This window comes from Zootoca vivipara, chromosome 12 (assembly GCF_965207765.1).
Source record: "Zootoca vivipara chromosome 12, rZooViv2.hap1.1, whole genome shotgun sequence".
NCBI lineage: Eukaryota > Metazoa > Chordata > Lepidosauria > Squamata > Lacertidae > Zootoca > Zootoca vivipara.
Genome location: NC_142595.1, coordinates 33845124 through 33871128, shown reverse-complemented (window position 1 = coordinate 33871128; position 26005 = coordinate 33845124). Strand labels below are relative to the sequence as shown.

The 26005-nt window shown below is 46.8% G+C and overlaps 2 protein-coding genes across 3 annotated transcripts; one reads left to right on the top strand and one right to left on the bottom strand.

Annotated features, from left to right (window-relative positions):
* Positions 1-26: 26 nt before the first annotated feature.
* On the top strand, positions 27-10209 carry LOC118095262 (ADP-ribosylhydrolase ARH1). 2 transcript variants are annotated; one of them, XM_035136359.3, is made up of 8 exons: positions 27-1104; positions 2732-2961; positions 3379-3477; positions 4079-4184; positions 4287-4366; positions 5437-5620; positions 9025-9239; positions 9499-10209. In XM_035136359.3, the coding sequence occupies exons 1-8, from the start codon at positions 1094-1096 to the stop codon at positions 9660-9662; spliced, it is 1089 nt and encodes a 362-aa protein (XP_034992250.1). In that variant the 5' UTR covers positions 27-1093; the 3' UTR covers positions 9663-10209. The 2 variants fall into 2 exon arrangements, with proteins under 2 accessions (XP_034992250.1, XP_034992251.1); XM_035136360.3 differs by lacking the exon at positions 3379-3477.
* Positions 9534-21734, bottom strand: LOC118095263 (protein tipD-like). Its single transcript, XM_035136362.2, has 10 exons — positions 21607-21734; positions 19459-19543; positions 18435-18570; positions 16038-16227; positions 15818-15926; positions 14196-14227; positions 13912-14011; positions 13367-13432; positions 13019-13111; positions 9534-11487 (listed from the first exon to the last, which is right to left on the bottom strand). Exons 1-10 carry the CDS (start codon positions 21732-21734, stop codon positions 11365-11367), a joined length of 1062 nt encoding a protein of 353 aa, XP_034992253.1. The 3' UTR covers positions 9534-11364.
* Positions 21735-26005: the final 4271 nt, after the last annotated feature.

The window sequence follows — 26005 nt, the reverse complement described above, 5'->3', positions numbered from 1 at the left end:
TTACCTGCTTGTTGACCACCCATGCTGATTTATTTGAGGAGAGACTGGAGACATTTGTCACCTCACACTTTCCAATGCATTTGCTCCCCAGTAATCACCTTCCTTATGGTAAGAAGCCCAATCTTTTATTAGAAGTAGGTTTCTTGCACAAGACCTCCCAATCCACTGTAACTATGTACCCTAAATTTACTGGGATGTGACTGAATCGAACCCCCAAATGGTATGATGGGGGGTGCGTGTGTGTTGTTTCTAGATCTGCTCAACTATCCATAGCTGACTCAAATAGAATAAACCCTTCATCTTCACCTATAAATCTGGCAATGACCTGTGCGGACAGCATGCATTACTCCTTTTGGAAAACAACATTAGAGAAGTTATTTAAGAACATAAAAATAGCTCTGTTCGATCAAGGCCAGTGGTCTACCTAGCACAGACCTGTTCTCACAGTGGTCGGGATCTGCAATCAGGCTCTGAGCACAACAGCAACCTCATGGTATTATGCATCCTGCTTTTGAGCTTTCGAGTGTGTTCTGGCTGACCATTGATAAAGAACCAATTTTTGGACTCCATGGACACGTGGTCAAATTCATTTGATATGAATCTAGCGTTATGTCAGTCCCGCATTCTCTAAGTGCGCTACATGGGCTGGGGCAAGAGGAGGAGCGAGCTGCCCCCCTAAATCAATACAAATCCGAGGTTCTGCCCCACCCCCCAACAAAAATCCTGGCTACTCCCATGGTGTGGTACTCCTGGCTAGTACTCAGAAAGAGGCACTCTTGTATTTTTTCAATTACACAGAGAAAAAACACACACACAAACACGAATTAAACTCTGGGGAAATGCAACTCCTGGTTAAAGGCACAAGTCTGACCCACTCGCTCCTTCGCCAAGAGAGGCACGCGGAAAATACACGCCGAGCCGAGGGGCTTTCGCTTTAAGAGCCTCCCACTGGACTCTGGCTGGGGTACAACCTGGGTGTCGCTTAGCTTGGAAAGCGCTGAGGCAGCAGCCTCCGGAGGGGGAAGGGGACGGCCAGGGGCCTGTTGCAAGAACCAGCCTGGAAGGGACGAGAGGAAGCTCAGCAGCCCCCAGCATGGAAGGCTTGTAAGCAACTGATTCCCCACCCCGCAAAACAATATCCGTGCCCGCCCCCTTCTCAATGCCCTCCTCGCGCCCCTGCCCCAACCCCGCTTGCTTTTTGCAACAGTGCCCTATTGTCCTAATACTGGCACAAGAGGGTGGGGGATGCGTGCGCACGGGGCATGGCGTAATAAACGTAATATTCGCGCCGCTCAAAGCTCACTGAAACTACCGGTACACATGTCCCCTCCCTTACCATAGCTGCCAAGTTTTCCCTTTTCTCGCGAGGAAGCCTATTCAGCATAAGGGAAAATCCCTATAAAAAAGGGATAACTTGGCAGCTATGTCCCTAACATGAAGAGGCGGGTTGCAGTTATGTTTGCCGCCGAGTTCTTTCTTGCTACCGTAATGCAGGAGAATCTCATCAAGGAGAGTCCAAAAATGCAGGTAGCTGCATTCTACTGAAATGAATAAAAGCCGGAGGGTCGACGCAACATAACAGCCTGCAAAGATCTGCGGACGGTGCATCGCACAATGCCTAGTTCATCAGGGTCAGCTGGTAGCCATGGAGTCACGTGCTGGCAAAAGGTGGAATTTGTCGCTAGGGGAGTAGGGCGGCTGGAGTTTCAGTCAGGAAGCCTACCTTGCAAGGTTGTTGTGATAAATGGGGCACGCCCACATCCATGTATCAGTGGAGGAAAAGTGGCGATCGGATGCAAAAACTTTGAAGCACCATGTATTGCACACAGCTTGCCAGGCAGCTGGGTCGCTTGTGAGGCTCATTTTGAACAGTTTAAAACAGATTGTAGACCAATTTGTGCTTTTCCTGACATCTCTATAACGTAAAGATAAGACACCTTGGTATAGCGCACTTGTAAAAGGCCACAAGACATCTGACGGGGAGGGAAAGCAAGTAATGGGTCTCATTCAGAGAGACTTGGGCCATCTCCCTTTGCAATCCTGTGCGTGTTTATTTGCAAGTAAATGCTGTTCATTTCCCACTGAGTAAGCATGCAGAGGATTGTAGCCTTAGCATTTGCCCCAAGGCAAAATGCATAACCTCTTCATAGTGCATGCTAGATTCTATGTTCAATATTCTAAAAACAGCACATACTGTGCCTCTTGTTTTACGTGACCTTTGAGCCCCTTTGTGCTCCATTTTCTCCCTCCATATTCAAAATCTGCAGCGACCACAATGAGGCCAACACGTCATACATCCGATGTAATGGGCTTTTTAGTCTATCGGAGCTTATTTATGTCACACAAACCCATTAGTCTTCAAGGCATGCTGAGCCTCCTTTTTGGGCGCATGCTATAGCAGACGTTATCCCTACAGCATCTTTGCACTGCCTCCCCGCCACCCACCCAGCACAAATGACATACTGATGTTGTGGAAATAGCAATTGTGCCTAATGTCACTGGTGGCAACTATTGATTGACCCTTCAGGGGTTGGTTGGTTGCTTGGTTATGGCTTCAGTGCATATCCCTCCCCTGCGCCTCGTATATAAGCAGCATGAACTGTGCAAAACAAGAAATGCTACTCAGTTAATACAAGTTGAAGAATTCAGATTTTGTCATGAGACGATTTGGTTGTTGCTGTTTGTATATATAAAGTATACACACACCTGTCTATGCATGTTCCCACGGCAGCCCCCAGGCTCCCCCCAAGGAAGCCTACCATGCGGCAATGGTGCTCTCTGGCGCAGGAGATGCCCTCGGCTATCGCAACCAGCGCTGGGAATACTGCACCTCAGGGCCCCAGATCCACCAGGAGCTCCAGGAGCTGGGGGGCCTCGGCAAAGTTCGGGCAGCCCTTCCTGACTGGCCTGTCAGCGACGACACTGTTCTGCACCTGGCGACTGCCGAGGCTCTGGCTACAGGTGAGTAGCAGGACAGGTGGGCAGCCTTACAGCCTTTTCTCGGCAGGTCCTTGTTCCCTGAGGAATAGCATTTTTCACTTACAGCAGAGCTCGGCCTTCATAGGGCGGACTCGAGGTATGACTGAGAGGGTTCTCAGTCATCTCTTGGGTCTTCTATGGCCATTCCTCTGCCTATAGGTTCATTTGTTCGCAGGCGCAGCCATGGCAGCAGCTCTCCAATCAGCAATGGGCAGGAAATCCTGTTGCTGTTGTTGTTGTTGAAATTTGTATACCATCCTTCATCTGTAGATCTCAGGGCAGTTCACAACATGAACCAACCTGAGATTTTCACATGGGATGTGGTGGATGTGGGAATGCAGAGGAGATTTTTATTATTATTAATGCAGAGCACTTCTTCTCTGTGTTTCCTCTATCCAGGGAAGGAAGGGGAGCCGCTTTTCCAGGAGCTGGCCAAACGCTATGTTGAAGCCATGAACGACATGGAAGGGAGGAAGCCTGGGCCCACGAGCATTCTGGGTAACTTACGACGGCACTCCTCTGTGCAAGTTACAGCAATATAATTCTCTTCGAAAACAAATACATCCCTGCTCCGTACACAGATGGAAACTAATCCGACACTAAGGAAGTGGTGCTGATGTGAAGTGCAGGGGGGGGGGGACCTTCACTGTGCCTTAAAGTGGCCTTGTGAAAGACTGTCAGTGTTGTTCTTGTAGTACTCAGCAGGAAAGAGGATTGGGGCAAAACTCAAATTAGTTGGCTTCACTTGTCATTCCCTGCGGCTCCATCTTCTTTGAGTTTCCAGGGCACCAACCCTCTGTGGGGGGGAAAGCAGATTGAACAGTAGTGATATTTTGCAGAAAAAAACTACAAAAGGGAGAAAAGGGAAGGAGAGAGGAGCTTAGGACAGAAGGCCATTTTTAGGAAAACCCGCAGAGTAAGGTCAGGAGGCCTATTTTCTTTCCACCCTATATGTTTCTTCCACTTTAGACGGCAGCCTCTGCAGTTGTATTCTGTGAAATAAACGAAATGCCAAGGGCAGCCTACATACGGCTCAAGAGCACAAGCGGTTTGGCCCGTACACAACTTTGCATGTCTCTCGTTTTCCTGCCGACTGTAGGAACATCTCAGTTGCGTCCAGGGGAACCAAACGGATATCGCATTCCCTTCAACCCCGGTGCCACAGGTTGTGGTGCGGCCATGAGATCCATGTGCATTGGGCTCAGGTAACGTGGTGTGCTGTGGTGGTGGGGGACACACATAAGAAAGGACAAAGCTGAAGGCCAAAGTCGGACTCCAGCATGACCCCCAGCCACCATCTCTCCCAGGTATCCTCGCCCTTCAGACCTGAGCACTTTGGTCCAAGTCAGCATAGAAAGTGGAAGAATGACACACCACCACCCCACAGGTAAATGGCTATGTGTGTTAGTTGTCCTGTATCGGGGCGCCTTCCCCAGCAGTGGTACATAAAAGGGACAATGCTGAGATGGGCGGGAGGCTTTTCTCCATGACTTGAAAGCTGTGGGTGGGTGTTTGGAGTGGTGGTCAATGTGGGTCTTAGGGCTGCAGGTCTACCCATACAGGTGGACAAAACCCTGAGGTGGTAGAATAGGGACTTCAGGCTGCAGGCGGAGGATCCTCTGTTTGAACATCCCTTGCATTGAAATTTCCCTGAAAATGGAAGCCTAGTACAGTAAGCAAAGAGCCAGAGTACGGTTATCCATGATGTGTTCATTTTCTGTTTGCAGGGAGTTTTTAATACAGAGGAGCGTTCAGAAAGTGCCGCCACCCCACCCCACCCCATTTGCATTCTGAAGCGATATCGTCAATTCTACCACTTCATTCTGTGGCATGTGTAGACCCAGCCTCAGTATCTTGAGGGTGACGGCAGATGTGACATTTTAACACAGGTCATCCTGGGTCTTTCACTTTTTTTTTGCACTTTACATACTACCAGATAACACATTACCAGCAAGCAAGCAAAAATGCCTTGCCTCTCCCTTAATACTGCAAGATGGCAATCTGTCGTTGCTTGTTTTTCAAAAATTATAGTAGCTTCTCGCTATGTGTATGTATATGTACATTTAAAACCTGTATCTCTCACCTTATCAAATAATTGGCAAACATTTTCAAAAATGTTGCCAAACTGCTCTGGGGAAAACCGTGGGGTGGTGATGTCACAGGTGCTGTGCAATAGGCCCCTCTTCAAAGCCAGCTTTACCTTCAAACTGAACTAAACTGGGGGTGATGGGGGGAAATGCAGAAACATTTCCCCCACCAGGGATGAAAGAAGGCATATTTGTATTGAACCAGTGAGTACTTTTTAAAAGCTGAGCTCCCCTGCTAAGCCATAAAGTTTACTGGGTGGGCCTTGGGCAGGTCTCTGTAGCTCAGCCTAATCTTCTACTTGGAGCTGCAGTGAGGATAAAATTCCTTGAGGGATCCTGACTTCCACCCTGTCCCCTTCCTCTGTTGTAGGCTATCTGGGAGCTCTGGCCTCTGCTCTGTTCACTTCTTACGCAGTGCAAGGCCTCCCCCTTGAGCGCTGGGGATCTGGATTGCTCAGGACCCTGCCTCTTGCTTTAGAGTACATTCAGACTGCTGCAGCTGAGAGTGACTCCAATGTGGGGGCCTGGGCTTATTTCCAGGAGAAATGGGAGTGGTAAGTCCTTTGGGTGTGCTCTGGTACAGTGAAGGGGGACCTGAGTAACTGGAGGGTGTTGTTGTTTTATTTTTTAGGATAATGCAGTTGAAAGCTTTCCCCCTCTTTTTCCCCAGTATGCATCTTTTATCAGGGTGTCTAGAAACTTGCTTTTGTAAAATGAATAAATGAACAGCCAGATTCTGTGGTGAATTGAGAGCTGGTGCAATGTAAGGTTAGAGTGCTTGATTAGGATCAAGGAGACCTGGGTTCAAATCCCTGCTCAGCCAATGAATTCGGTCAGCAACTACCGGTACCTAAGCCTAACCTACCTCACAGCTATGTAAATATAAAATGGTGGGGGGTTTTTTTTGGGGGGGGGAGAGAGATAATTGGTTGTATTTGTATCCAACAAAGTCATAATCAAAGTAGACCCATTGAAATCAATAGACCTGACTAGTTAAAGTCTAGTAATTTCAGTAGGCCAACTCTGAGTAAGTTGGAGGCAACCCAGCAAATGCTATCTTGGAGGAAAAACTTAAATCTCCTTGTCAAAATTTGATTGTCTATTATAATTTTAACACACATACACCCTACCGTGTCTCTACTCTCTTTATGTACCCAATTGGAAAAAGGAGCTTTTAACAAAATTTGAAGGGGGAGGTTTTGACAAGAAAACAATTCAACATTACTTTCATTTTTTTTAACATACTTTTTATTAATTTTACAAAATACAAAAAAACAAAAAAACGGTACATACTTAAACCCCTTTTCCACCTCCTTCCTACCCACCCACATGGGTCCTCCCCTGCCACAGAAGTATCCCATGTATGTGAACAGTCAGAGATGGTCCATTTTATGCTTGGATTTCTGTCCTCCTCCCCCTCCCCTGACCCCAAAGCCCCCCCCTGCCACCAGGGAGCTCCAGCAAACCAGGGCAGTACGCAGGAGGACATCCATCCAACCATCTATTGTCATACCAAAAAAAGAGAAAAATAGAAATAGGAAAAAAGGGAAAAAAGAAAGGGCAAAAAAAACAAGAAAAAAAACAATACAAAACAGAAAAAATTTTCTTACATTCATAGTTGTAAAACCATATTTTGTGGGCTTCCCCTCCCCCCCCTTCCCCGGTTTTCATCCCTTTTTTATCATCTGCAACAGTTTCTTACTTTATAAAAATACACCTTTGTATCTTATACAACTTATAAATCAATTGTTAACATTTTCATCTAATATTCAAATCACTGAAAAATCAAACTCCCATTTTCTCTTCCCGTGCCTAATTTTTTCTCCCTCTATAAGCCTCCATATTTTCACATTTTCCAAAATCCATTCACTTTTAAAACTATAACTATTCTCAATTTAACCTTACATCCCCGATTACCGGCTCCACCCCCCCAATCCAGCAAATTCCAAAATCAGCAGACCAGTTATAAACCTGTTAATCCATCCTTATAATCACAACATCACTTTCCCTTCACCCCACCCCCTGTTTACAGTCTTTTGCCATCCAGGCCACCATACAGGACCCCTGGATTTCTTCTCTTCTCTGCATATTTTTTCCTTCTTCCCTGTGGGCGTTCTGGAGTTCCAATAATACCAATTGTGCCCCCCTCAAAAGCAGGGCACTCCATCCAACTTTTTGTAGAGTAGAGTCATCATTTTTTTCGTGGTGTGCTTCATTTTGTGTTGAATCATCACAGTCCTCATCTTCATCTTTTCCTTCCAAATCACAGTCACCATCATTGTCATTCTCACATTCATTTTTTTCAGTGTCAAAAGCTTCATCTCCTAAAAAATAATATTCCGCCATCACCATCTGAAATTTTTGCTGTAACTCTTGCCGTCGTGTCTCCTCTTGACATAGCTCTATTCTTGTTTCCCACATTAAGGTCAAAACAGACCGCTGGAACTCAGGGGAACACTTTTTTGTTGACATAATTCAATCCTGCCAAGGTCAAAACTTGTCACGTGGGGTGGAATATGATCACAGTTTATTTTCTCGACTCCATTTTAACAAGCTGGCTGCATTCTTCAAGTCTTGTTAACAATAAAGTTCGAACTCACATTTCACAAGCACTTAAACCAAAAAAGAAATTCCACAAAGTCCAGAAATACAAAGTGAAATAAAAATTGACTTATAAATCCTGATCAACTCACTGGGTTGTCTGGGCTGCCGGCTCCCGAGGGAAAGAAAGGTTTTTCTTAGCCTTTACCTCTTGCTGCAGGGCAGTCATAAACCACAGTCTCTCTCCCCTTTTCACCCTGCATCAAAGGGGAGATTCTCTTTGATGCCTTTGAGGGATCCTTTTGAATTACAAATCTTCTGTTTATGGCTTCGGGTTTCTATTTACTGTCTCTTTGTTGCCGTGGGGGGGGGGTGGCTTCCTCTTTTCTCCCCTCTCTCCCAGATCCAAATTGTTTTATAATCCAAATCGTGAGGTTACTTACAGTCTTTTCCAATCGTTTTATTTTCGGAAGAATCCAGCGCTCTCCGCCTTCGGCTTGAAGCTTCTCCCTGCTAGAATAACGTTGCCGCTCAAAATGGCCCCCGCGACTTCTACCCTCCTCGCTCCGGAGCTCTTATTAGAGCTAACCGAAGAGTTGGGGAGTCCGGATTGGGTCTGTGCCGAGCAAATTGCCCCCGGGACGCCCTTCCCGAGGTTCTAAGGGGCGCAGCGTCGCTCTCGCTGCCCTCCCCACTCCTAGCAGAGACGGGCCGTCTCGGAGACGAGACGAAACCCCACCGATCGGCGCTGGCGCTGAACCCGGAAGCCCTCAACATTACTTTCAAACAGAACTTAAAATTGATTTTGATTTTTAAAACAAGCAAACAGCAAAATTCAAAGCTGAATTCAGGGGGTGGGGGACTCACTGAGAAGGCAAAATAGTATCTTGGTTCTAATAGTAATGTTTTTCAGGTAAAAGGTAAAAGTAAAGGGACCCCTGACCATTAGGTCCAGTCATGACCGACTCTGGGGTTGCCTGCTCATCTTGCATTATTGGCCGAGGGAGCCGGCGTACAGCTTCCAGGTCATGTGGCCAGCATGACAAAGCCGCTTCTGGCGAACCAGAGCAGCACACGGAAACACCGTTTACCTTCCCGCTGTAGCGGTACCTATTTATCTACTTGCACTTTGATGTGCTTTCGAACTGCTAGGTTGGCAGGAGCAGGGACCGAACAACGGGAGCTCACCCCATCACGGGGATTTGAACGGCTGAGCTTCTGATCAGCAAGCCCTAGGCTCAGTGGTTTAGACCACAGCGCCACCCACGTCCCCCATGTTTATCAGGTAGGTCAGAGTAAAGAGAGTCATTGTGGTACGGAGATCATTCTATTTATTTCACTGTACACTGTGCCCTCATTGGCTCTCAAGGAGATCTTGGATTCTTGGCTTTTTCACTTCTGCTCTCAACCCATTTAGGTACCTCTCTGAGCGGGGCCTGGCCACGGGTCAGGGCCCTTGCCTGTTTCCAGCTGCCTATAGTCCCGCTGAGCGTGATGTCATCTATAAAACCTTCAGCCTGGACGGGTGGGCCGGACGGAGCGGTCACGATGCCCCCATGATTGCGTATGATGCCTTGCTGGGCGCAGGGGAGAACTGGGAGGAGCTCTGTGGGCGTTCCATGTTCCATGGGGGTGAGTCGAAAGGAGGCAAATCCTGCCCGTCCCCTACTGTAAAAGTGGCCCACCCTAAAGCTGGCTGCATTTCATAGAATTGTAGAGTATGAAGGGATCCTGACGATCATCTAGCCCAACCCCCTGCGATCCAGGAATGTGCAGCTGTCCCAAATGGGGATCAAACCTGCAACCTTGGTGTTATCAGCATCAGGTTCTAACCAACTGAGCTAACTTGTTTTCTCGGTTTGTGTGTGTGTGTTTTCCTGCTCACCCACAGGGGATAGTGACTCTACAGGGGTGATTGCTGCCTGCTGCTGGGCTCTGGCTCATGGTTTCAAAGGAGTCCCAGAAGATAACCACATAGCACTTGAATACCGAGACAGGATGGTGGCTGCAGCTGATGCCCTCTATCACCTTGCCTGGGGACAGACTCCTGTTTGAAAGACCTTTCTGCTGCCTAGCATCTAAGGATGCACTAATCTGTTGATTTTGGTTTTTTCTCAAATCATAATTTCAGGTCTTCACATTTCCACACTAATTTATGATCTGTGCATTGCACAGTCCTTGTGAAAATTAATCAAGTGTTTTAGCGAGAATTTCACCTGATAATACATTTGTATGTCATTTCCCCTAATAGACGTACTGTATTTTTCTGCAAAGCAATTTCCCTTATTGTAATGTTGCTTTTCACTAACACCTGCATTTGTAGGTACACTTTGCCATAATATGTGCATTCTTTTACATGTTACTTGGTTGGAAAACTGCATTGCAAAATTTGGAGAAGCGCCAATGTCCAAGGATGGCTTTGTTTCAATTTGCATATTGTTTTGGAAAGGGCAAATTTGTTAACTTCACCTTGGAATGTGAACTGAATCTAATTTCTGCTCCATCTCTAACTAGCATCCCAGGTCCCTGAGTGAGGCCCTCAACATGAGTCGCAACAAGCTGAAAACTGTTCTTCACAGAATAAACTGAGGCTGTTTTTGCAGTTCTGCCTTGTGTTTCATGGGAGGAAAATTTCAGGCATTGGATTTCTAAGATTCTCTAAGGAACCTCCTGTGGCCTGGGAGATCTTCCATGCGATCCCAAAGCTATGGTGAAGAGCTGTTTTTAGTAAGTGGTGAGGGAAATGCACTCTGCACATGCCCAGAGGCACTATCCTCTTCACATACACCATCGGGGAAAATAATTTTGTGGGTGAAATCTTGGCCTCTTTCAGAGAATCCAGCAGTCTTAACTCCCATCTACCCCACTCCTGTATGGCCCAGAGATCCCATTCTTCTCCCAAAGAACCCAGGAGTCCTGGACACACAAAGAGACCCAGCCATGATGGTTTAATTTGGCTCCAAGGCAGTGTTTTAGGGTAGCCAAGCTGGGATGTGGGGAAAAGAGAGAGAGAGAGAGAGAGAAATGTACTTTCATTTTTAACCCCTGAGCAGGGATGTCAAATCAATGCAGAAACACGAAGGGCTACCTATCTCTGCGTCTGTTGGGAAGGTGGTTCTGGTCCCAAAGAGTGATTGGCTTCTTTTGTTAGGTTGTCATGATTCTTTACAATACAGGATTATGGGGAATGTTTCAAGCCCCAGAGGGTTCTGGGAACAAGCCCATGAACTGCATGACAGCAGCAGTCAACGAGACCACAGGCCCACAGCAGCAGAGGATGGTGGGAGTAGCCACAGCTGCTGCAGAGGATGATGGGAAAGTAACTGCAGTCTTGGGAAATGATGAAGTTGGTCATAATTCCCTAGGAGCAAAGACTGGTGCTAGTACATGGTCCCCGGAAGACAAAACTGCTGATGTAGTCATGGTGAGCTTGGCATTGGATCAAACCAGGAAGGCATCCATAGAAGCAAAGCATGATGAGAAGGTTACAAGCGTCGTTGGCATTCATCACCAGCAGAAGCATGATGAGAAGCTGCTGATACAAACAGAGCACGCTGGGATGGCCACATCCAGTCTCCAGTGGCAGACCATGATTTTGTTTGTCCACAAGAGCAGAGAATTATCAGAGGATAGCCGGGCGTGTCGGCATGTCCTTAAACAGCAGAGCATGATGGGAAGGTTTCAACAATCATTTGAAGCAGAGCATGATGGGAAGGTGTGGGTGACACAATTCCGTAGTGAGAGTTTCAAGCCGAGCTCAAGGTCTCACTGGAGTCTGTGCGAGGTACAAATTATTGTTGGAAGTAGCAGCTAGGACCCCACGGGGGCTGACATGGGTACTGTAGACACCTCCAGGCAGGTCATTCAGGACCCCCGTGCTCTGGCAGCAAAGCAAGAGAAGGCAACGCATCAGAGAAAGCAGAAGGCTGTACCCCCCAGATCTCTTCTTCCTGCATCCAACCAACCCTTTCCATCTCCTTCCTAAAAACCAACTATCATTGAGTCATGCAACCTGAGATCATCTAGACCAGCTTCCTGTTTCCAATAGAGGTCAGGCAAATGCTTACAGCTTGCAGGTTCTCAAACTTGTATTCAGAAATGTGCTGCCATGGAACAGCCACAGCTGATGGTTGATGGCAGAATCCAGGGGGTGGGCAACCTGCGGCCCTCCGGATGATGTTGGACCTCAGCTCTAACTAGCGTGACCAGTGGGCAGGGATGGTGGGAGTTGCAGTCCAGCAACATCTGGAGGTGCCGCAAGTTCCCTATCCCTGCCATAGTCTGATGGTGATGGATGTGCTAGATTTGGGGGGGGGGCAAGAGTGGGGGTTGGGTATTCGTTTCCACAATAATATAAGTTGAGCAATCATTTGAGCATGACTGAAATATGTGCAATTGTGTGCAGCAAATGCCCTGGGTCAGAAGGGCGGCACGCTCCGACCTCTGCCACCAGTCAGAGGAACAAGGGCTGGTGGGTCCACTGCAACACTTCTATCCAAGCACGACAGCCTGCAAGGGTGGATCACTCTGGCTCCATCGGGACAAAAATGTATGTTTGCAACTTACCCCTTTGTTCAGGGACTGATCTCCCTCTACTCCCCTTCCCTTGTTCGTGTTGCCTTTTTTGGTTTGTAAGCCACAGATCAGGGCCTCTCTACATCTTTTTGTTTGGTTAATGATATACTACTGTACTTTAGGAGACAGTATTTGTCTGCAAACTGGGTTAAAAGGTATGAAATCAATGAATGCAAACCTCACATTTAAAATGCAACACAGCCACTGTGTAAAAAGCCCCGCCCCTTACTTGATCCATGCTAAGTGCTAATGTGGCATATAGATGAAGCCTGGGACAGGGCTACCCTCCACTGGTGATTCTCAAAACACTGCTCCCTCAGTAAACCGCCTGAAAATGGCTAAAAAACCTCAGTGGGACACTTATTTTTGCTTGCTTCAGTGTCAACATCATCAACATTATAGTGACGATTATATTACTCTATAAAAAACCACAGGCATTAAATCAGTGTCTTGTTGACCTGTTTGATTAACCTTGGACAATCAAAAGGGCCTCAATTTCCATGTCAGAAAACAACAACAACAAGCGCAGCTCCAAATACAGGTTTTGTTGTTGTTCCAGAAACACTCAGCAAATCACCTGGATTGAGCTTGTGGACCACAGACTACAGTTTGAGAACGTCTAGACCGTTGGACCATCTAACCCAGTACTGTCTTCTCAGATTAGCAGCAGCTCTCAAAGATCTCAGGCATAGGCCTTTCCCATCACCCACAATGGCAGTTTCCTTGATCTTGAGACCCCAGAGGGTAATGAACTTGGGGCTTTGCCGCACAATGCCTCTGCTCCCCCACTGAGCCACAGCTGTTTCCCACAAGCGACCCCAGCTAAGCCACCATACCATGAGGATTCTCCTGTCAATGAGCCGACATAAGTTATTCCGGCTCCCACCAGCTACGATATGGTCAACACCGAGGAAGTGGCAGGTATAAATCTGGGGAAGGAGGAAGAGGAGAATCAGGCAGAAGGACAGAATGAAGAAAGGGGAACATTTTCGAGTCCCGCCATGCCATACTGCCAGGAAGGACTAGCAGCTCACTATAAGATGGGAAAGGGGACCCTCTCAGGAATCTAGTACATTTTATGACCAGATCTCTTTGGGTGATGAGGAGCCAGGCCTGGAGAACACACAAGATGCTTAGCCCAAAGCAAGGGTTGGGAGGAATGGTGTCAAAAAAGGGTCTTCAACCTGTGAGTTGCCCCTGAAGTCTTCTGGGATGTCCATGATCTTGGAGCCAGTTTCAGCTTCCCAGATCTGGTTGAAGTAAAAAGTAGGATTTGTGTTTGTTAAACCCCTTTCTTTAAAAAAAATCTATATTTTAAAAAGACACATATATGATTTACACATGCACAGTTTATTTTTAGCAATGTACTGTATCTCTCACTACCTCTAATTAAAGTCAAACCAGACCCCCTGTGGGATTTGACTTAGTTTTTAATAATTAGCAAACTTGAGGAGATGAGTTTTGGGGAAAGAGCACCCTGAGGTAGAATATTTAGAATATTCCCTTGCCCTAAATCTAAATCAATCTTCCCCCCTTCAAGCTGCTTAGGAAGCTCCTTATCCCATTGGTCCATCTAGCTTAACAATGACCCATTTCCCAGCCGGCTGGGGGTTGAACCTGGGACCTTCTGCATGCAAAGCAAATGCTCTTCCACTGAGCCATGGACCCTCCTCGCTCCACCAGGGGAAAATATAGCCACCTCCGAAGCACCTCTTTCTCCAATTCTCACCTGCAAGGTGTTGTTCCTCCTCCAGGAGCCTGTCAGGATATGTGTCCCGGTTTTGTCTATCGAGACGGCGTCACCACAGATGTGAGGCCCAGAGAGGCGCCTGTGGCAAAGGTGGAGCAAGGGTGCAGAGGAGGAAGTGAGAGCAAGAATAGAGGGGAAGAATCATTAAAGGCTAAGGGGAACAAAAAGAAAAAGCAGGAAGGTGGGTGGGGAGGGTGAGAGAAGATTGAGGGTGAGAAGGGGAAGGGCAGTGGGGGAAGTAGGGGGCGGCTGTGCAGGCGTACCGTAAGGAATTTGTTGACTGCGTGCTCCAGAACTGAGGGGACAGAAGCCAGAGAACTGAGGTTAGGTGGGGCTCTCCCTCCAGCATCCACCTGATAACATTTCCCTTTTGCCTAAGCTCACAGAGAAGCAGGGGTTGCCGGTGCCCGTTGGAGTTGATAGGGCAAAAGGCAGGGAGCCCAACAGTAGGTGGCGCCAGAGCCAATGTTAGGCAGAGCCAACTATTGTTTGTTTTGCTCTATCTTCTTCCTTGCTGAACACGGAGACTGAGGAGGAGGGAGTTGACAGGTAGGGTCACCTAATGGGCTGGCTGTAAGCAGGAAGGCTGACAGGTGGGGGGCTGCCTGAGGGCAGAATTGCTGTAATTTTCCGTGTATAAGACTTCTACTTTTTTTTTACAAACAAAAATGATTAAAATGGGGGTTGTCTTATGCATGGATAGTGCATAGTGGGGACGTGGGATTGGTTGATGCCGCGAGCCAGGGATTGTCAGCAGCGTGTTATTGGTGGCCTCGGCAAGGGGTGGTGTTGATTGGCTGTTGATTGCTTCTACCGGTGAGGGGACAGACGTTTGGAGGCTGTTGCGACACACATGAGTGTTAACATAGGTCAGGTGGGTCAGTGGTTTTCAACAATCCTCCCCTTAAAAAAGCTCAACAACTCTGGGCAATCCTCCCCCATTTTCTGTATTTTTAGTCCCCCAAAATAGGGGGTGTCTTATACATGGGGGCGTGTTATACACAGAAAAGTACGGGAGCTTGGTAGGAGAGAGTCCCATTTCCGCTAATGGACCAGCCTCCGCTGCAAGGGAGGAAGGCCAGTGGCATCTAAACTTCCTTCCTACAGCATGGCCAGGCCAAGATATTCTGCCACCTGAGGCAAAAGGATAAGATGACACCCCTTCCATGTACACATATTGACTAGACTGGTGGTTGAATCACACTGGTAACGGAACAGCCGGTTAGCTTAGAGCAGGCATCCCCAAACTGCGGCCCTCCAGATGCTTTGGCCTACAACTCCCATGATCCCTAGCTAACAGGACCAGTGGTCAGGGATCATGGGAATTGTAGTCCAAAACATCTGGAGGGCCGAAGTTTGGGGGTGCCTGGCTTAGAGGGCACAGGGCAGACCACAAGACAAATACAGCTCTGTCCTCCAAACATTTCCCTTCCAACCCTGCAACCTGAGGTGGCTGTCTCACACTGGCCTTCAAAGAACACAGTCAGGACTTGGGAGCCATTGATTTGCTGCAGAACTCCTGCAAATTGCAAAGGATTCTGGGAAGTGCTACATGCTGTTGGAATTTGGAGTTGTGACCCTAACAAATTGAGAGCGTGCCCTAAAATATGGTGCCAGTTTCGGGATTTTTTTGCCGGGGCTATGCTAGAGGTGGAGACTTGAGCCTCCCTAAGCTGGAAGAGGTGTAGGTGCAGAGAATGCAAGCAGAGAATTTCCCCAAGATGCCTTTGAGCGTCCTGTGGCATTAATTACTTGACCCAACCCCTCTGGAGCTGGGCCTCTAGACTTGCATTGCACATTCCCCAGTAATTCAGCCCCACCAACACTAATTTTTGCCCCTCACCTCACCCAAGCCTTCTACTTCCCACATCACAGACCCCATCACCTGCACTGTGTCATCCCATCCTCCAGAGATAAATCGTTCATCATTTTCTGGGAAGAAGGTCAGGGCATAGACCCGTGACATGTGCCCATCCATCACATTGGGGGAATAGCTGGAGGAAGAAAAGAGTTGTTGCTTAGGAAACCAAAAGCCACCCAAAACACACACAACCTACTAAATCCCATGCACTCTTCCCCCGATTGGTGCTCTACTACCAGCATACCTTGGGCTAAAAGTCTGGATTTTCGCCCAGGTCTGAGCATCATACATGTAAATCCCGGGTCCTACTCCACCTGTGACGAACTTGGAGCCAGAAGGGTTGAAAGAGGCAATCATTGTCTGGCGGTCCTCCAGTATGGTTCTCACACAGGTGCGGGAGGGAACATGCCACAGTTTCACTTTCCCCCCGGAATCTGTGACGGAGAGAGTGAGTGGCCAAAGGATTTATTACGACATGAAAGGTAGGCTTCTTGTTAAGTCATTAAGAGTATTAATAGGTTTAGATAATTATTTAAAAGATTGGAACCAAGATTTGGAATGTACTAAGGAAGTAATATGATGAAACGTAGCTGGGATGGAATGGAGGAAGTTGATAAAGATTTGTTATATAAGATTGATTTGATTTCTTTTTTCTTTTTTTATTGTTATGTTGTTATTTTGTTTTGTTGTGTATATTTTGTGTTTTTTCTGTTTTTCTGTTTTGTTTCTATAAAATCAATAAATATATATTAAAAAAGAAAGAAAGGTAGGCTTCTGAGACAAATATTTTCATGGGGCATAGGCAGGAACAGAACGGAATTCTGAACACATTTTTCTGACTTGAATCAACTTGCAGAAATCCACATTCACCATTGAGGGAGCTGCCAGATTTTGGAGAAGACCTAGACAGAAATACTGTATGTGACAAGAGGGTTTAATAGTATTCAGGGTCGTGTGTACTTATGGATAGGTGAATCGGTCCATTTCGGTTTCTCTCTGTTTTCCATTCTTCCAACCTTGAGTTCGGTTGCCCACATTTTCACAGCATTTTGTGATTTATTTATTTTTTAAAAAATCATCATGGAAATTCATCAGTGTGTTACCTCAAATTTCTCCTACACATTTTTGTATGCAATTTTGCCTAATGTGCAAATGTTTACGAATCAGTTTCCCATAATATAGTGCACCTTTGTATGTTCCTTTATGGCCATTTTATTCTAGTTTATGCATTTTAGGGCACATTATTTAGCTAGAGCACTATGCTACAAAATTTGGAGAAGTACAAATTGTGAAGGATGGATTCAGAAAGCGTGAATTAGGTAAATGTAAACTGAATCAAGTTGCTTTCCCATCTCTATGTGTACCACACCTTAAAAATAACTAAACATGAAAGAATCTGCAGCAGGAAAAGCTGGATTTTGAGACCTGTATCGGTTTTGTATAATGTATTTTCCTTATTTTGCTACGGTACTTTAATAATCAATATTTTGCTAGTTGTGAAAGAAACAAAAACACTGATGTTCCTACTCCAACCATTGGGAATCTTATTTGACACCTCTCTGGATTCTGAGTTTTCGACAAGTCATTTTCCACACACTTTCACCACAGGGGCTAGAATCTTGGCTTTAAGAGAGAGAGAGAAAAGATTCTGCACCCATTTCTGCACCCATTATTTGCTTTGCACATAACACTGACATAAGAACAGCACTGCTGGATATGACCAAAGGCCTTTATTATTTAGTACAGTGGTACTTCTGGCTACAAACATTTCGGGTTACAAACTCCACTAACCCGGAAGTAGTTACCTCGGGTTGCGAACTTGGCCCCAGGATGAGAACGGAAATCGTGAGGTGGCAGCGTGGCAGCAGCAGCAGGAGGGTTAAGAACGGACCTCTGGAACTAATTAAGTTTGTAACCCGAGGTACCACTGTAGAGTCAAACCTTGGCTGTCGAACGTAATCCGTTCCGGAAGCCCGTTTGGCTTCTGAAATGTTCGACAACCGAGGAGCGGCTTCTGATTGGTCGCAGGAGGTTCCTGCACTCAAGCGGAAACCGCATCAGACGTTTGGCTCCCAAAAAACTTCAAAAACTGGAACACTTACTTCTGGGTTTTCAGTGTTTGGGAGCTGAAATGTTCCAAAACAGAGCTATTCGAGAAGTGAGGTCTGATTGCATCCTGTTTCCCAGAGTGGCCTGTGAATAACTCACAAACTTTAAGAAGAGATATTTTCTTCTTGACTTTTCTTTTAAAAATCCTTTTTACCGATAATGGAAACCATGAAAGGGCCGGGGTGGGGGGGGGGAGTCATAGGATTCAGGGAATCCTAAATGTTGATGTTTATTTTTAATGTTTAAATTAAAATTTGCAACGTAAAACTTAATAAAAAAAGATTTTTTAAAAAATCCTTTTTACCGGAGACCTCATTTTTTTTTTTTACATTTGAAGTCAAATGTGGCTGTATTGGTTGTCTGTGGCAATTGTCTATGGATACATATCTTGAATTTGGCAGCACTCTGACGATCACTGTCTGCCATCAGTTCAATAGCACATGTGTCATGCACCTGGTCCTGGGTGTCATTAAGGCTGAAGTCCAGGGTTGCCTCCTCTCTGGCCAAAGGTCAAGGGAAAGGTGTTACTCACAGGTGGCAAGCAAGACATCCCCGTTGTGAGCAGGCCCACGAGGCATAAAGTGCAGGGAGGTGACAGGTAACCCAAGGGCTGCAGTCTCGCTGTCAGCAAGAACTTGATGAAGTGACCCATCGTTGACAGAGAAAACCTTAATCAGAGTGGGGAAAGAGGCTGTCAGGAATGCAAAGAGGTGGGCAGGACACAACACATGAACACACCATGCAAAAGATCATGTAAATCAAATCAAATTAACTCCCCACCTCTATGTGTAAAGGTAAAGGGACCCCTGACCATTAGGTCCAGTCGTGTCCGGCTCTGGGGTTGCGGCGCTCATCTCGCGTTATTGGCCGAGGGAGCCGGCGTACAGCTTCTAGGTCATGTGGCCAGCATGACAAAGCCGCTTCTGGCGAACCAGAGCAGCACACGGAAACCCCGTTTATCTTCCCGCTGTAGCGGTACCTATTTATCTACTTCTCAAGGATCAAAAATCGGAGTGTCCAGAATGAAGCTCAGAAGATGGCACGCCAAGATCTCTGCACAGCATGAGCTGCAAGATACCATTTGTGTAGAGCTCAGGCCAGAGTATAAACCCCGGGGAGCGGGCTAGCACATCGGGGCTGGCTTCAGATGGTGGCAAAGCTGGGCATCTGCAAGGCCCCAAGACCAGCAGAGAGCACTTGGCTCTCCACTTTGCAAAGATTATTCAAGAAGATCTAATGTAGCGTAAGAGTATTCTCATTTTGCATGTCCTGACTCTTCTAGATTGTGTTTGTGTGTGAGAGGATGTCCAGTCTAGGGTGCCATGTCTGAAGGACCTCCAATCCTGGAACCAGCTCTGCATCCTTTAGAGAATGGGACAAACATGGGACAAAAGCCAGCCCAGCTTATGAGATGGACATCTTCATGGTATTTTGCAGTGGAAACAGAATGTGGTGCAGCTCATAATATAGGTCAAAGTTGGTGAGCCAGCAGCTCAAGGGCCAAATCTGGCCATTGTCAATATTTTGTCTGGACCATAATAACCCATGAGACTGACCTTAATGGCACCAGTGCGTAGTCCTGCCGCAACCCGTGTCCCTTCATTATTGAACTGGCAGCAAAGAAGCTGGTCTCCACAATCTCTGTTGGGGAAGGGAATATATGCCCATATTATTTGTATTTCTTTATTTTGGCTATCTGTTAGTCATTTTTGCGTTAGATTTTCTAGGCTGTTTTTAAACAAAAAAACCCCAAACCCTATAGGTCTTCTTATAGGCCCATAGGCCAACCTGATGCCCTCTGGAGACTGTGGCCTAGAACTTACATCAGTGGATAGGGATTGTAGTCTAAAATAATTAGAGGGCACCATGATGGGGAAGGCTGCTATAGGCCTTTATTTTTTCACCTATTGGCCTTCATGTATAACAAATGAAGTTATAAATAATGAAAGCATACGATCCACAATAAAAAAGATCAAATGACGCAGTCACAGTGCAGCCGAAAGCCACCCCGTCAAATAAAACAGATGAAGGCAGTGATATACAACTTGATCAAGGCAAAGGCCTGACGAAGACATCAGGGTTTGACAGCTTATCAAAACGCCCACAGATTTTATTATTTTTTAATACAATTATCCAAGGGAATGAAGCTCCACAGGCTAGGCTGCATACACACTGTATATTTAAAGCACACTTCATCCACCCACCCTCAATATTTATGGGCAGTGTAATAATAATAATAATAATAGTAATAATATATTTATTTATTTATACTTCGCCCATCTGGCTGGGTTTCCCCAGCCACTCTGGGCGGCTTCCAACCAAATATTAAAAACAGTACAGCATCAAACATTAAAAACTTCCCTAAACAGTTGTCTTCTAAAAGTAAAATAGTTGCTTATTGCCTTGACATCTGCTGGTGGGAGGGCGTTCCACAAGATGGGTGCCACTACCGAGAAGGCCCTCTGTCTGGTTCCCTGTAACCTCACTTCTCGCAATGAGGGAACCGCCAGAAGGCCCTCGGTGCTGGATCTCAGTGTCCGGGCTGAATGATGGGGGTGGAGACGCTCCTTCAGGTATACAGGACCGAGGCCGTTTAGGGCTTTAAAGGTCAGTACCAACACTTTGAATTGTGCTCAGAAACGTACTGGGAGCCAGTGTAGCTCTCTCAGGACCGGTGTTATGTGGTCAACACTAGAAGCGTGGGCAGGTTCGTTTGGGGGGGGGGAGAAGGCTTTCCTTAAAAGATATCCCAGACCTCAGCCATAAAAGGCTGTAAATATAATCACCAGCATTTTGAAATATGCAGGTGGTCTGGGTGAGTTTTGAGGGGAGAGGGGTACGTAGCATCTATGGAGGGAAAGGCCTGCTAATTTTGTAAGATAACCAACATACTTAAGTCCAATTAATGCACGAAGGGGTTAAAACCACAAAGCAAGCTGTCCTGCCATGCTTAGCTCACCTTGGCTGGGGAAGGACTCTGTAAGCAAGCCTTTGTTCCCCTCCAATCTACCTGATGAGCTTGGTTTGTGAAGAGGCTAAGCTGATTGCTCCAGCTTAGGCACATAGCTCTAATAAGCTTCTCTTGAGTTCCTGTACCAATAATTTAAGAACTTTCACCATTGTGACTAAGGCAGGTTTTACTGCCTGTGCAGCTGAATGCTGAATGGAAAAGCACATGAATATGACCTTTAGAGAGTTTGTAAGTAAACAATTTTTAATTTATCAAACGTGGTCTTTTTTCTCTGCTGAAATAAGAGGGAAGTTTTGGAACTTACAATGGCATATTTTAAAGGTCAAACAGCCTATCTTTCTGTGCTTTACCTTGCTGCATATTTTGTGATTTTAAATCTCTGCTGCAGTTCTCCTCAGGAAAATTCTTCTGCATTTTAGTGCAAATTTCTCTTAATAACCCGATTTTCCCCTGTAGATTTGACTACTGTGCACATTTTTTGCAACCAAATTATTTTAACAAAATTCATTTCAATGTTGTTTTCACCAGTAGACTCATTTTTATGCACACTTTAACCTAATGTATGCACTTTGGTAAACAGTATTTGCAAAATCTGGATATCTGAATTTCGAAGGCCATCTTGCAGTTTCTGTATTATTGCAGTAAGTGTGGGTTTGATAGATTCTGCCTTCGATGTGAATTGAATCCCTTCCCCCGTCCCTAATTCACACCCATTACCCCCCTGGTTACCTACATCGTATGGAGCAGCCGGAGATCCCCGGAGATGGAGGGGCTGCTTGTGACGGTCTCTTGAGGGTTGATGTTGGGGGCAGGAGCGCTCGGTCCTGCCACGGACAAGCGGCCCCGCCGTGTAGGCTGCATTGCCCAGGGGGTGTGGGTCTTTAAGGGGAGGAAAGATACTCTGTTAGAGACACTTGGGAGAGGTTGTTTTGTTTTTGAGATTCCAGTCTTCTGGACACCTTTCCAACATTCTGAGGAGGGAGCAAAGCTCAGTGCTTTGGTGTGCAGAAAGACCCCAGTTCAATCCCTGGCACCGCCAGTTTTAAGAAGACTGGTTGCTGGCGATGGGAGACGCCTTTGCCTGAGAATCTGGAGAGCCACTGCCAGTCAGAGATGACAATACTGAGCTAGATGGCCATATAGCCTGACCTAGTGCAAGGCAGCTTCCTCCCTCCTTACCATTCCCTGCTGCCCCTCTGTCGTTCATCCTTTACCCGCATCGCTCCCAATGCCCGTCCACCTTCTGCAGGCCCTCCATCCCCACCAGCCATTCTCCAGCTATGCAAATTATGCCCCCCCCCCGCCCCATCACCCTCATGCCCCAGGTTCCCAGCTGCCCCCCAACCCAGCTGCCCCTCATCCCGGCACCAGCCTCTCTCTTCCTCTCTCTCGGGTTCTGCAGAGGCTCCTAGCAACCAATGAGAGAGAAGGAAGAAGAACCCACCTGGTTGCCGTGGCAGCTGCAAGGGGAAGCCAAAGGTTCTCAAGGAGAGCAGGGCCCCCAACATCTCACCATCTGAACCCCCCGCATCCCGCTTTCTCCTGGCCCCAAGCCAGAATGTGGTGTTCTCAGGCGGTAGACCAGGTGTGGGAAGACAGAATGATAGAATTGTGGAGTTGTAAGGGGTCACCGGGATCATCTAGTCCAACCCCCAGCAGTGTTTGTGTTATGTGACCTATATGTCTTCGAAGCCAGCCCACAAGTTCAGCGCCACTGCCACTGAAGTAAGATTCAACTGACAATTCAGTTGGCTTTTGTCCGTGGAGTCGGAAGGAGATGTGAACGGAGCCTGCCCGGGCCCTTAGACCAGGCATCCCCAAACTTCGGCCCTCCAGATGTTTTGGACTACAATTCCCATCCTCCCCGACCACTGGTCCTGTTAGCTAGGGATCATGGGAGTTGTAGGCCAAAACATCTGGAGGGCCGCAGTTTGGGGATGCCTGCCTTAGATCTTCATCTGAAGCCAATCTCCTGCTCCCTTCTCCAAGGGAGGCTCAGAGGGAGATTGGTCAGTGCGTCTGGCTGTTAACCAGAAGGTTGGTGGTTCAAGCCCACTAAGGGATGGCTGTGGGCAGGATTCCTGCACTGGGGTGGGGTGAGCTAAATGACTCGGGGTTCCTTCGAAGTCATCAGGTCTATGATTCTAGGTCCTTTTCAGAACCCTCTCCCCAGTGGGGTCTGTCTGGCGCCTTCACTGACTTCCTTTTGGGCCAGGTTAATACTCCCCTTCCTCCACAAGCCTTTGAGAGAGCCAGTGTGGTGTAGTGGTTAAGAGCGGTAGACCCGTAATCTGGGGAACTGGGTCCGCGTCTCCGCTCCTCCACATGCAGCTGCTGGGTGACCTTGGGCTAGTCACACTTCTTTGAAGTCTCTCAGCCCCACTCACCTCACAGAGTGTTTGTTGTGGGGGAGGAAGGGAAAGGAGAATGTTAGCCGCTTTGAGACTCCTTCGGGTAGTGATAAAGCAGGATATCAAATCCAAACTCTTCTTTGATGGACTGAGCTGATTTTGTTCTACTGTTTACACAACCCAAGTTGCTCAGAGGTCAGGTCTATCAATATCTCATCTCTGCTAAGTGACTAGATTGACCAGAAATGTTAGCTAGTTACAGTGCTCCCCCCCAAAAAAAATGTTTAGGGGTACTCTCATTTTGACTCAAGAAAACCACCATTTTATAGTTCAAATCGGGAAAAATAAATACAGTACAGTAAATGGACAAAAGTACAAAGAATCACAAAATGTTTAGGGGTATGCGCATAGCCCTGCGTCCAGGGCCATAGCTAGGGGGTGGTGAGGTGGGCACAGGCGATTGGGGTGGGGGCCGCAAAATCGTCTAAAAATATGTCCATAAATATAAATATTGATTATTGCCTCATAAGAAATGGTTTTTAAAGAGAGGGTGAATTGAGTGGGTGGAAGAGGGGGGTTGGATGAGAGGCAGAAAAAAGAGCTAATTTGTCTGTGGCTAGGGGGCGAATCTGGATGGTTTTGCTGAGGGACAAGATCAGCTAGCTACAGCTCTGCCTGCGTCCCCCCAAGAAAAAAAAGCACTGGCTATTTACAGTATATACACAGTTATTATTTTACTTACTTGGGGTATTAAATGTGCCTCTGCTCCCTACCCACTCTCTGCCCTGGAAAAGTTCCTTCCTTTGTATGGGAGACTCCAAAATGTCTCTTCTAAAAATTATGGCTGCCATCCAGTTCTTGCAGGCAGCACCTGCCTAAAACAACTCTCTCTCTCTCTCTCTCCCTCTCTCTCACACACACACACAATTAATTTATGAAGAACCGGGGCAGCTCTTTTGCCCATCCAAAGTTCTTAGTGCAAGTCAATTAATTTAAGAAAATTGCAGGCCTAATTTATTTATTAATTAATGCATCAATTAAAACAGATGGGGGTCATTTGACTCGTATTTCATGCACTAGGCAACAGACTGAATTGTGTGGCACACCTGATACCTGGCCAGATGTCTCTGCCGCCGTTGCTGCTGCTGCTGCTGTTTAATGACCAGAGTCTGCTGTAGAGATGAACGGTAACTCTTTTACTGTCCGAAAGTGACTGTACAACATGCCCAACAATCGCACTAATGCAGTCCCTGCATTGCTTCAATCCCTAGTGGAGTCGCCTTCTTTGGAGGTCTTTTAAGTGGAGGCTTGACACCCATCTGTCAGGAATGCTTTGATGGTGTTTCCTGCTTGGCAGGGGGTTGGACTGGATGGCCCTTGTGGTCTCTTCCAATTCTATGATTCTAGTTCTAGTTTCATTTTCCATGCCATTCCTTACAAGGCATTGCCTGTCTGGTGAGGATTATATCGCACCACAACTCCCACTTGTTGAAGTAAACTAAACTAAAACAAACATACGGTACATACATACATACATACATACATACATACATACATACATACATACATACATACACACACATCAGAACAAGAAACTCTTTACAAGTTAAAAAGACAATTGCTCTATATTTTCCTATCCACACCTACCAATGCTCTTCATCCACCACACTCCATACCGCTATAAAGATACTTTATCCACACACAACACAGCACAGCACAGCACAGCACAGCACACATTGGGTTCACAACCAATTTTTTCCTGGTAGAGACAGCTGCTGCGTCTTAACCCAGGTACACAACAGGTGAACCTGATCCCATCTCCCCATCCCAGTGACAGGCAGAACCTGTGCGAAAGGATATCCAAGGAAGTAGGCAGGGAAAGGGGTGGGGTGGGGTCCCCCAGAACCCACCCGAAGCACTCTAGCTCTAACTGTGTAAAATAACATGGCTGCCTTAAAGAACCCGCTGCACTATGATTACACAGAAATCTAGGCTCTGTGGATGTGGGTGTGTAATACCTTTAAGGCACATCACCCCTCCCCAAAGAATCCAGGAACTGTAGTTGTTTAAAGGTACTGAGAATTGTTGCTCTGTGGGGTGTAAACTACTGCCCTCAGGATTCTTTGGGGGGAAGCAATGTGCTTCAAGGCTGGCAGCCTAACTCATTGGCCCTCGGGGTGCCTCCAGACCAGGCATCCCCAAACTTCGGCCCTCCAGATGTTTTGGACTACAATTCCCATCATCCCTGACCACTGGTCCTGTTAGCTAGGGATCATGGGAGTTGTAGGCCAAAACATCTGGAGGGCCGCAGTTTGGGGATGCCTGCTCCAGACTATCAGTTTTCTGTGGGAGGGATTCAAGCGGTTACAGTACTGGAGAATTTAGGTTTGTGCAATTGAAGTGGATTAAAGCGCTCTGTTGCCTTAGAGCAACAAATCTTTAAATTAAAAAATAATAATCAGACTTTTGCAGTTAGGAAAGTGACAGGAAAATGAACTCCAAAGTCTAAGACAAATGACTGATTAATGGGAAGACATATAAACACTCTGTGAGCAAATCAGGGTGAATGTAAGATGAACGGTCGTTGCCATATAACCACCCAGCAAGCAAACCAGAACAAATAAACAAATCGATCATCAGGAGGAGACTCAGGTGTCCCAAAAGGACACAGCAAGAGTTCTGGATCAAATCTGCCACTAAATCCCACTCCCTCTTTCCCAGACAGCCACAGCAGAACCCTGCACCCCATCCCATGAATCTCTGGACCCTTCTGTTTCCTCT

Coding starts and splice junctions, on each gene's coding strand:
- LOC118095262 (XM_035136359.3), top strand. Junction 2,962..3,378: donor TGCCGAGGCTCTGGCTACAG/GTGAGTAGCAGG, acceptor TCCTCTATCCAG/GGAAGGAAGGGGAGCCGCTT. Junction 3,478..4,078: donor TGGGCCCACGAGCATTCTGG/GTAACTTACGAC, acceptor TGCCGACTGTAG/GAACATCTCAGTTGCGTCCA.
- LOC118095263 (XM_035136362.2), bottom strand. CDS start 21,734: ATGCAGCCTACACGGCGGGGCCGCTTGTCCGTGGCAGGACCGAGCGCT. Junction 16,228..18,434: donor GGATGTCTTGCTTGCCACCT/GTGAGTAACACC, acceptor TCTCCGTCACAG/ATTCCGGGGGGAAAGTGAAA. Junction 14,012..14,195: donor CAGTCAACAAATTCCTTACG/GTACGCCTGCAC, acceptor CCTTTGCCACAG/GCGCCTCTCTGGGCCTCACA.